At 32.0% G+C, this 12877-nt stretch overlaps 1 protein-coding gene across 1 annotated transcript; it reads left to right on the top strand.

Moving 5' to 3' along the window:
• Positions 1-172: 172 nt before the first annotated feature.
• Positions 173-10998, top strand: LOC120348779 (CCR4-NOT transcription complex subunit 4-like; the record flags this gene model as incomplete). The annotated part of the gene is made up of 6 exons (XM_039444818.1): positions 173-335; positions 1078-1217; positions 3825-3949; positions 6039-6101; positions 7217-7324; positions 8365-10998. Coding segments are annotated over 6 exons (607 nt in total), but the record flags the coding sequence as incomplete, so codon positions are not given.
• Between the last annotated feature and the right edge of the window lie 1879 nt (positions 10999-12877).

Genomic DNA, 12877 nt, shown 5'->3' on the forward strand with positions numbered 1-12877 from the left:
TTCTATTGGATTAAAGATTGTTCGATTTGGGTAAATATGAATTTTTCAAAATGGGTTCGTCATTATTCAGTATAACCATGTATTGTAATTATTCCAAGAAAAGTAATGTTTGCTTGGACTTTGATCATTTCAATTTTGAAGATTTTTTATGTTTTTGATCTTTCAATATCAGTCACAAATGTTTTGATTTGCATGGTTTGGACTTTGTAGTGACAGATTGGTCGGTGAACGGCGTGACAAATAACATGCCAGATGTTCTGCCGCCGGTGCACTCTAGCGAAGACTGGCAAGCGGCGTTTGGATTTCCAGCTGTACAACAGCAATCTGAAGAAATGGTGATTAATCAACTTTTCATTGATAAATTAGGCCTAACTCTTTCAAAGCCAACTAAACTATTACTTCTATTGATTAATTAACTCTTCCGTAGCTACCTAAATGATTATAACTTTCTGGGGATTGTAGAAAGTGATAATTATGTAATTATAATATCACTATACATACAAATATATCGGTAGATATATTTATGTTGAATTATAATAGTCAACGATTTCACAACCTTATGAGACACTCGAAGACAGTTAACGATTAAAACTGTCTTGAGTGTTATTGAATATCTCATTGTTGCAGATATCTTTATCAATTTAGAATATTGTATATTTTGTATTCAAGGCTCATGCGTCTCTTCAGGCGTTTACAGGCGAGTCAGCAATTGGCTGTGAGTTGGTGTTCGGGAATCAGCTGATAATCAGCCAACCGGAGAGCTTCCTGCCTTGCTGACTCGTCTGAAAACGCCTGAGAAAACGCTTTTTGTGGCTTGGCCCTAAGTGGTTGTGACACTTCTAAGACGAAGTCAAAGACACTTTTCAAAGTACAAGTGTGCATTATACATACAAATATCATACAAGCTGGATATATTCCAACTGCATTAAAATACTTTCAGGTGTTCATTGTACTCTTTTTCAATTAAAATAATAAAAAACGCTTCTTGAATTGAATAAAAACTAAGTTTAAGGTAATCCAATGTTGATTTTTGCCATTTTCCATTTGGTGTTTTTCTATTAAAATGTGTGTGTGCAGTGTGGACGCGACGACGACCTTGGCTTCGATCCTTTCCACGAAACACAGAAGGCGTTGGCTGAAATGATTGAAAAAGAAGAACAAACCCATCATCGCATGTATCAGCAGAAGCTGCTTACAACAATGCAACACAATCAAAGGTAATTGGCATTGCTATTTTCATTAGCAGTCGACTATGTTTTGTAAACTATTACAAAATTTAATGCTATCGCTTTTTACTGAGAAAGCTATCGAACCCTGTAACTTGTATTTCACCCTTTTACATCGTATCATTTCCCCTCATTTTGCTCCTTTGTTGTCAAAAATCTTGTATTTCTTGAATGGTTACTTTCTGTGTTATGTACAACTTACATGATTTGTATAATGTTTCTTTCAGAACATGGATTTGATTGAGTCTCACAAAAAATACACTTAAAATAAGTTTTATCCAAAGTTATACTGACCATTTTTTTTTTATTTAAAAAGTTGGTGGCTTCTTAGTATTATCATAGAGAAACAATAGCATAAGTAGATATCCCATGATATAGGGCGTTTATGTCGCAACTCTAACTGTTATCTCAAGCCGATAGTTCATTTAATTCTTTCCCGTGAAGCTGTGTGACGCTGGTAGTCTCTCATATTGTGTCGTTCATACACTCTCACTTAACAAAACAGTAGAATTCGACAATAATCAACAGTAATCGGCTTGAGATAACAGTAAAAGCTGCGACATAAACGCCCTATACCATGGGATATCTACTTACGCTATTGTTTCTCTATGGTACTATTAAGATTAAGAGTATATTCAACAGTTTAAGTTATAGGATTTCAAGGATAACTTATGCTGTTATCTTAGAACAGCATCAGTGATCCTTAAAATCCTACAATCTTGTAGTCTGTGTAGATATTCTATTTTATAGTGAATAATTATTTTAAGAAAATTTTTAAAATGTCTTTCCTATCTTGAATTTACTGTATTAACTTACTGTATATTTATTCTGCAATTTACTGTATATTATGTTCTTAACACACAGGTTTTGAAATGTGTCTCAAGAAGAAATTAAGTCACCTCCATCTTCAAAATGAATGTATGGATATCATATTGGTACATTCAAGTTCTGAAATACTAGAAAATACGTGGATCCCTTGTTCCTTGAATAAAATTTCACAAATCAAGTTATTTTCAACGTTTTTCCAAAATTATTGTAAATAAACCTATCATTTTCAATTTCAATCCAGATATTGATTATTTTTTACTGTTATTTTAAAGGTATTATCATAGAGAAACAATAGCATAAGTAGATATCCCATGGCATAGGGCGTTTATGTCGCAACTTTTACTGTTATCTCAAGCCGATAGCCCACGTAGTTCTTTCCCGTGAAGCTTTATGACGCTGGTAGTCTCTCATATTGTGCCGTTCATACACTCTTACCCGGTCATAACAGTAAAAATCAACAATAATCGACAGTAATCGGCTTGGGATAACAGTAGTTGCGACATAAACGCCCTATACCATGGGATATCTACTTACGCTATTGTTTCTCTATGGTATTATCTTCTCTACTATCCATAAAATAATGATTCTCAAAGACGTATACTAGTAATGCATGTATATATGAAGAGGAATATTAGCAATACAAATATTGAAAAAATTACTCAAATATATTATTGTTCGACACAACCAATAACATTATTAATTACAACATCAATGAATAATAATAACCAAGTGTTTCCGTTTATTGCGTGGTCATACTACATAGGCATGTCCACAAGTGTACAAATCAAAAAGAATAAAAAAGTGCCATGAGGCAAGTTTTTCAAACTGTGATACAGTACTTCAGGTTTCAGACACATAGGGCCGGTTTCCGAGCTCGGGATTTGGCTAAGTTCTAGACTTTAAACAGCTGGAGTTATGAAATTGGCTTTCCGAAACGGAGCGTAGTCGTAGTCATTGTCAAAGTCACGCTTGAATTAAATTTCAAAAAACTATAAAATTAAACACAAAATAAAATAAAGAGAAAATAGTGTAAAGTTTCAGCTATTTTGAATTATTTAGAAATGTTTGATTTCGTCAAGGAAAAACGTTTCCAATTATAAAAATGAGAAAATAAAAACTGCGACTGCTGTTATAAAAACTACGACTACGCTCAGTTTTTGAAAGCTAATTTTCTTACTTCAGCTGTTTAAAGTTTGGAACTTAGCCAAATCCCGAGCTCGGAAACCGGCCCTTAATTTTGCAAACTTCTAAAAAAATCCATATATGATGAATACTGTTGCAACATTATTTTACTGTCACGTTTACTAGAAATATTTTAATGTGGTTTGCGTCAAAATGAATGAATATACTTTATTGCAATCTCTGAACATGTTCACATATACATTCTGCAAATACAAGCATGAGCGCAGGAGAACAAAAATTACTGTAGTGGCTCTGAATGTAAATGTTTCATTTTAATGTTGAAATAACTAGCTATTTTAATTGAACAGCTAGAACTTGCAGAAGACTGGTTATCTCAACTGGTTCAAAATGGAAAATAAATAAGAACTCTCGAAGTTATTTTAGAACTGTCTGAACAAGAAACGATGGCATTGTTTGTCATTAAAATGGGGATTTCAAACTTTGCGTCGGTCTTTGTTCAGCCTTGCTGAATTTCTATGATATTATTCATTCTCTTTTGCTTTTCGTATCCTTTTTTCAGGTGTTGTAATTGTTATTCATACTTTTGATTGTGTTTTGGCAGGCATTTTTGAATTGTTTTTGTTTTAGGATCACAAACTGTTCGAAGCTGCTGGACGGACTTCGGGTGGCACCCCGCACTCGCCTCCCCCCTCCCGGCTTCACATCCACTCCCAATCACATGAATGCCTTCGGTCTGGGCATTCCAAGAACAGGTACTCACTCTCTACCCAACGCAACTCATACTGACATTTTCTGCATTAAATATAAAACTAGTTTTATATAAGGTGGGGCAGTCAAACTTCACTATTTCAGGTAATGAAATTCCCTGAACATTTGTTCAAGTTATATTTTTCAATAAATCGTAAGAACACAAATAGAAATTTTGGTTTCTTACAGAAGAATTGATTCTTTTTGAATATGATTCCAGAAAGATGGTGACCATCATTTTGAACATATTGTTAAGTCTCACTCTGGAATTGTCACTAACACGTCGTAACTCCTGTGGTATTATTGATCGAATCTCTTGTGTTATCCGCATTTTCAAGTCCTGTATCTCGATGTGTCTCAAAAACCTTTGACTTGAGGTATCCCCATGACAGTAACTTAGATGGGGTGATGGGGGAGGCCACCGAATATCATCCCCCCATTCCTACTGATCAAATGGTTCGGAAGCCATTTTTCTTATAAGGTCAATCCATACTGTGGCCATATGACTAGTTGTTCCATCTTGTTGAAAATGAGTGTTCTCGTTCACATGGAATATGGAATCGTCCAAGTTCAGAAATGAGGGAGTGGTTCAGCATTTGAACGCAGCGAACTGATGTTACTGTAATGGCGTGACCGTTGTTATCCTGGAAAAAATATGGACCAATTATTGCATTCAAAGACATCGCACACCAGACAGTCACTTTGAACAAATGGAGTGGCCTTTCATGAAGGTCTTCTGCATTTTGAACAGCCCAATACCGAAAATGCTGTATATTTATGTGCTAGTGAAACTTGAACAATGTGTGCAAAACGATCATTCTTCTAATTTCTATTGATTCAATTTGATTCTATTAATTCCTATTGATTCAATGATACACAATTATTTTTTAAAATAATTTGTTGGAGGATCAACAGGCACAGCCCAAAAATGTTTCTCCCCTAAATTTTGATTCATTAAAATAGTCCAGAAGTAGGTTATGTTTTCTCCACTTTCTCCACAAATTTTGTCTTTCTTTCTGACCAATAAATCTTTCTTGAAACAATAAAGTATGATCGTCACCTTACTGGAGTAATATTAAAAAAAAACTAAAATTTTTCCATTTTCGTTCTAACGATTTGTTGGAATATATTACTTGAAACTATTTTCTGTGAATTTAATTTTAATACCTAAAATAGTGCAGTTTGACTGCCCACCTTGTATAACTATTTGAATAACTCTAGCTGTGATTGTTATATTGACAATACTATTATTGTCAATCTAAAGACAAATCTGAAAAATAATCTTCTGTAGAAATAATTGCTAAATCATCTATATTAATTTTCAGAAGTACTATATTTTATAATATTATTATAGATCATATTTATGAGGTATCAATTTTTTATAATTGTGTGTGATATTTATTTATTTATTGGATAGAGCAAACACTACAACAGTTATCAATATCTATTCAGATATGTGATAAGACATTAGTTTTCTAAACTAATTTCTGCTGTAGAAAGTCGAATATTTTAAGTGAAACTTTATTGAAGTTTGTTTACAGAAATTTTTTAGAAATGAATAAATCATGTTGCTTCGAATTAATGTGAAAACGATATCCAAGTAAATTATATTCAGCTAGAAGGTTCAAAAAAGTATGTAAGAAGAAAAGCCTTTTGAAATGTACAGTCAAATACAATACTCGAATAGTTTGCTAGACCATATAATTATTTTCACATACTTCCATTTCAAATTCGCTATTTGAATAAAATAATGATGATCATGCCATAACCTTAAGGACTTCAAGTATACAGTTAGGAATAGGAAAATTGAAGTGACTCTAGAAATGAAAGCGAAGGCAGATGAAATGTACATCCCACAACCACATATAACCTTTTATTATACAGTAATTGAAAATCTCATATTAATTTCCACAATAGAGTTCAATGCAAGGTTTTCGTAATATACCTACAGCTATTACCTTGTTTAGAGATCGTATCTATCCGTTTATTGTAATTGGAAGTAGAAAATGTATGTACGGCAAGGCGACTTAACTAATAGTAATACGGCGGCAGATCCTTGAAATATGTCAAATAACCTTTCTCATTTGTTTCCAGGAACTAAGGTTTTACCTTTCATGCAGCCTACTATTTCATTTCCACAACATTCTGCTCCGCCAGGTAAGAAAGAAAATTTTTATTTGATCTATGTCATTTTGGAATGTCTATTTCATAATTTTATTACATTTTTTTAGCAACTTGAAAACCGTTGATTAATTTTCAAAAGTACCGCTAGCTTAGCTGTGATATTTTGAATATCTCTAGGAATCGTTTCCGCAGTAATATCGGATCGTTTTTTATTTTATGTAATTATAGGTACGCATTCATTTATTATTCAACTCAACACTGTAGAATTTTGATTATTCTAAGAGAAAGATCAATGATAACTAATCATTTCTTTTGAAAATGGCTATCTGTTTAAATACCAAATTTGTAGGATTATTTAAATTTCAAGCGATAGTATTGATTTTAATTTTTCCACCATCTCCAACATTTTTCCCGGTTGTGTGCTGATGGGAAGGTTATTATTTTATATCCTTTCCATTGAATCGACAATTATTTGTTGAAACACCGCCGATTTATGAAGTTACATCACAATATAATATTATCGTTATTCAAATTGCTTTCAATCTTTATTCTCTTTAATTAATTTTTCATACTTTGTAAGAGTCTTTAAATAATTAGCTATACTGTTATTTGATGTATATTAGTGTATAAGCCAGTATATATTGTAACATACATAAATAAAGAACTAATCTAATCTAAGAAATTGTAATATTGGTGGAAAAGTAAATTACAAAAAATCCAAGAGTAAAATGGCACTATATATCAATAGTATTGTCATCACTAGAATGATATTCTAGCCAAAGATAATAACAAGACAACTTGTTGAATCGCTGGAAGGTACTAGGCCTATGACCCCCATGTGTTCGTGTTTCAACCTATGTTTTTCATTTAATTTTTTAGCTGAGAAACAAAATCTGGAGAGAGCAATAGGAACACTCACACTGAACGCTTGTCAACAACTACATCCAAGTCGCAACGTGTTTCAATGGCCAGATTTTTTTCCGGCTCATGCATGATTCGACTTGCACATTAAATGTGATCACACCCTTACTGTTGTGTTTAGTTGCAAATGTGTAATTATGCTTTGAAGCTATGATATGCTAAAAATTTATATATTATGTTTGTCTGCACTAATTAACGAACTAATTGAACAGGGTTTCCTTTTGCAGCTTGGGATTGGTCAGCGCTGGACCCAGCTATAGTATCGACAGGTCAACACTGCGAAATGTACACCAGTCCACCGCCACCCGGTTTCGCTATTCGACAGACTTTAGACAGTGAGTCTCATAATACATTAAATAGATCAATAATCCATATTGCAGAAAAAATGAATGAATTAACGACACCATACATAATTATACAGTGACCCAAAAGTCATCATAAGCTTAGATTACATAACTCATGTATAGTGACTTTTGGGACACTGTATATTCATGTACGGTGATGTACATGGATATTTACATTACTCATGGATAGTTACTTTTGGGATACTCTGTATGGTGATATTGATCCATCAATTCTCATCACAACGCTTAGATTAGGCTATATAACTTTATGGATTATGATTTTTGGGACACTGCATATTTCTTTATGGTGATGTTGTTCCATTCATTAACATTTTAAAGTAATTAGAACTTTTCAATTAATTCACAAATTTGAGAAAATATTGATCCATGAAAATTTAAGAACGGATAATTGGCAGTAATGCTCAAAAATTGATCAATAAACTATTAGTCCTTTTTTTATGATATCATTGTTATTTTGGTTAAATATCTTCAACGTACAATCAGAATTAAGTAGATTTCAGTAGGTGACCTCAAATGTTGTAGAACTGTAAAGTAGTAGGCCTATAAATAATGTTTTTGTGCAAATAAATGAAATAAATAATGATGCTTCTGATGCTTTCTATTTTTGCTCTTCTCAACATCTTATAGATTTATTTGCTACATTCATGAATTAATATATTCTTATGATTAAACCAATTAAATACATCAATTACATGACAGAGTCGATGGAATTTAATTCATATTTGCGAAAATTAAACACATGTCAATTTTCAGTCTTATAGTAGGTGTGAGCATCATAAAATAAATTAGGCCTTTATTTTAAGGCAATATAAGAGAGATTTATTCAAATTTTTATATCTATCGTGTCATAGTACTATTAGTAATTCAATTCTTCAACAAATAGAGGGGAAAATGATCAATAAGAACATTATTAGATTTTTATTATTATTACACATGATATTTGTTATAAATGTGTGAACGATAGTTTTTCAGGCAGTAATAATAATAATACATTTAATTATTTTTTTCAGATTTATAACAACTATGGGAAGTTTGAGGATCGGCAAGCCTGATGTCATGATCATTATAATTATTATAATCTGGTACTCTACTGGTAATCTTGAGATTCACAATAAAATATAGATAATTTATTTCTCTTATGGATAGGCATTTCAATATTTTGATCGTAAAATATCTCTGATTATTATTATATGTGAAAATTAAATATACAGTTTATTCTCTCCAATTTTGTTTTTGTGTATACTATCTTATTTAAGATGATGATTATGATATTAATAACAAATCTTGAATTATAATATTCACATACTTTTATCACGATATTATCTCTTAAATCTACTTAAAAACGACTGAAATTCGTGAAAATTCAGATTATCAGACTAGTTAGTGTTGAAATTTGGTCTCACCTACAATACTAAAGAAATTCGTTCAATTCTCTTCCTATAAAAGATGCTAGTTAACTTTTCTCTTTTAAAAATGGAGAATAGACTGGGCTTTAAGTTTATTTTTTGTTGAATGTTTAAAATTGTTTAATTTTTGTTGTAGGAAAAAATAATATAATATAAACATGTTCTAACTCAAATGTCAAGATAGATTCTTTGACCCCGTGTTAATCAGATATAGTAGTTGTTTCTGTTCTAAATTGTTTATTTCCTCATATAATCTTGAAGCTGAAAAATAAATTTTACGGTAAGTGCTTTCAATCCTTGTAGATTTGTTGATAAAAATTACACGTGGAATTTATAATCAAAGCATTCTTTTTAAATTCCTTCTACTTATAGTATTCATTTTTTGTGCAATAAAATTTTAAATCTTAACAACTCGTGAATTTGTAGCATAAATTTATTAATAGTTTTTCAGTGCAGAAATTAGATTGATACTTTTTCTTGAGTACATCAACTATTTACCTACTCTCTAACTTGACAATATTTTAGAAAAATCAGTAATAATTCTACATTTTACGTGAACTAATTTTAATTTTTTAAATCTTATTTACACTAGTCTCTTGCGAATTGGGTTACTATTTTTCTCGTTTATGCTGCTGCACCCGAAAACTAACATGGTGAATTGAATGTGTGATTGTCTTTGTATCGTATTCTTGTCAGTACTCTTGATTAAACAAAATATCAATCAAGACATTTTTCCTAAAATGAATTTTATCAATTAATACCTACATTACACAGCATAATTTGCTATATTATGACTTGTATTTGAATCTATAAATAATGTTCCACATTCAACAAGATGAATGAATATGAATTTTTGTTATATGTGAAATTAATTTATATAATACTTATTTCTCTTAATTGGGGCTTCATTGTACACAGTTGACTGAAAAATTAATTTAATTGAATTTAAAATAATTCAAGGACTCCCCACCAATTAAAGCCTTACGGAAATTATTAATTTTTATTGTAGTCAGTAATTTTGTATCTGTCAAATTTATCAGTTCGGAATTCATCTCAAATTGAAAGATCTTTCTTCAATATCCACCCTCAAACAATCTCATAATCACGTTGGGATCGTCTTTGCTCAAGGTCCTAAAACGAGTCAGGCCAGAGCTCTAGAGTCATGTTGGCTGTTTTTGTAATAGTTATAGTCCAACTTCAAATCTCCAACACCAATATTTCTTGCAAGAATTTCCGATTGGAGGTTATTTAATATCTATTGTCTATTGAACAGAAGGATAAAATAATTCACTTATCAAAATAAAATTATTGTTCACCTTGTACGAAAAGAATATACAAACTATTAAATCTTCGCTTATGAGCAAAACTTGACATTAATCCTGAAAATAAGTATTTATATTTCTCCTATTCTTGAATTGTCTTGAATAAGACTAATCACCATTGTGGTTCCATTATACATTACATTAAACCAACTTACTATGTATTTGTGATGATGCTATTATAAACATGGAAATATACTTTATTAGGTGGAGTTAGGTCAAGAGTCCACTCTACCACTCAACCTTGAAATAATGTTTATCTTCAAAACTGGATTATTGCAATGGTATATGTGTATAAATGGATTATCTAATTCAAGATTGAATTTGACCTGGCTTGTTTCAATACTAGATTTTTTAAAATAGAATTTCATGGATCAACATAGTTATCCATTGACTTGATATTTCAAAAATCATTAATTTTTCATTCAACTGGTCACAGTGTATACCTTTCCTTGATATTATTTTATTTTTAATCGACAAATATTAATAATATAGACGTTTTATACATTTATTCAAGCAAGCAGCTTGGCTTGACATCTTTCTCACCTGTTCAAGATTAATAATTACATGTTCTTTCTATTCTGGTGTAGGGATGTTCTTTTCTGTATTTTCTAACAATAATTTATTATTTGGTGAAAATGTTTCATAACGATATCTCACAAATGCTGTATCCTATTGTACAGTGTTGGTGTGAAGTTGTCGAACTTATATTCTAACTTTGATATCATTTGAATTGTGATATATTTGTTATTATTTTTAATTTTTGTTCATTATATGAGGCTGCCTATCCTCAGTAATTATGCAAACTTCTCTGTTGACATATTGTAAGATGGAGTGAAACCGACAGTATATTATAATATGCGGCAATGTTGAAAAATAAATAAAATGATCGATTATGCGCTATATAACAATGAAAAAATATGTTTACTCTCTTACATCACCTGTCCTATTTTTATGGTGTTCACAACCCGGGTCTAACATGAATGTGTCTTGTATTCTGTTTTCTTCAAAATAATAATACTTCTAGCACTACCTACTTCTGTTGAAATTTTTGTATTCTATATCACTAACTAATATTCCTTAATATTTTCCAATTCAAGTAAAAAACATATTCTGCTGGTATATTAAGTTGAAGAATAAAAAGTATCCGAAGAGTCTGTAGCCTAGCAAATAAATATTTTGAAAGGTGTGAGTAAATTAAATTATCATAAAAACTACATAACTTCAAAGATTTTACAAGCATTGTTCCAGAAATTTTATCTATCAAATGAGATTCAATTTATTCTGTCAGCATTCCTTACACATAAGATAAGGAATTCATTCACTTTTTGTCAATATTACTTACTAGCCGTCAGGCTCGCTTCGCTCGCCATATCCGTCCAAGAATGAGATCAGCAGGCTCGCTTCGCTCGCCTGCATTTTTCATTTGGGCATTTTTATCATATATTAGGACAATCCAGTCGGGGGTTCAGACTAAACGGCTGGCTAAACGGATATGGCGAGCGAAGCGAGCCTGACTGCTAGTAATATAATATTTCCAGGATTGAAGTAGCAGTGCCCAATCAATTTTTCCGCGATAAATGCATTTAAATCTTCAACTTGGTGCCAACCTAACAAAGTCAACTCAACTTAATGCCAACCTGACAAAATTATTAATTTAGTTGCCAGTTAACAACTGTTTCGAAGAGGTACTCTATCTAGATTATAGTTCTATAGTAACATATGATATGGAAATTTCAATTATAATATTAAGAGATTGGGAGAAGAAGAATATAGATGCTAAAAGACGAACTTTAAACCCTTAAAAACAACCCTTAGAGTTAAAATATTGCCAAAAGGTTTCTTAGTGCGCCTCTAAAGGGCCAACTGAACATACCTACCAAATTTGAACGTTTTTGGTCCGGTAGATTTTTAGTTATGCGAGTGAGTGAGTAAGTCAGTCAGTCAGTGAGTGAGTGCCATTTCGCTTGTATATATATATATATATATATATATATATATATATATAGATAGATATATAAGTCAATGTGCTTCTCATTAATTCAATGCTGACAGTGAATCTCACTAAAGAAATCTTCTATTCTTTGTTGAAAAAATCACTCGATCACATTGCTGGAGTGTTAATGTAGTACCTACTAGTTGAAAAGTTGTACCCGTAATGTAGACTACCATGTAATTTCTCATTTGCCGCGTTTACTTAACTTCATACCATAATACCATTATGCTAGTGGATAGCTAAACATATATGCCATAAGCAAGTATCATTAACAATCAAGTCGACTTGGAGTGAGAACTTAGTGCACCGGCGAAGATAGCTTCAAGCTTGAGTGTTGAAGATAAAGCATGTATTTAATTGGGCCAGAGCATACCGCTCCACCATGTGCGCCAGCTCCACCATTTAAATACATACATTATTTTCAACACTATCAAACTTGAAGCTATCTTATATATGAACGATGACCCATTTCTTCATTACTAACTTACATATCGTGGGGCAGCAAACATTTTTACATCCTCTTCTATAGGTACCACAAGTCAAGGTGGCCCCCGGTTAGTTTATAGTGTTGCTCCACTAATGTTTTTACCCAAATGCTGCCTCAAGCTCCAGGCTCTAAGTCTCAAGTCTGGGATCCCAGAATTTTGCTTGGCACGCAGTAGCTATTTGCCAGTAGTTGCCATTCCACCTCCTTCATTCCACCATCTTCTAGACGTGTTGTTGACAGGGGCGTATCCAGAAAAAAATCATGGGGGATCATAACATTGACATAGGAAAAACCTTAACTTTTGGGGGTCACCGG

Source organism: Nilaparvata lugens, unplaced genomic scaffold (assembly GCF_014356525.2).
Source record: "Nilaparvata lugens isolate BPH unplaced genomic scaffold, ASM1435652v1 scaffold5587, whole genome shotgun sequence".
NCBI classification, from domain to species: Eukaryota; Metazoa; Arthropoda; class Insecta; order Hemiptera; family Delphacidae; genus Nilaparvata; species Nilaparvata lugens.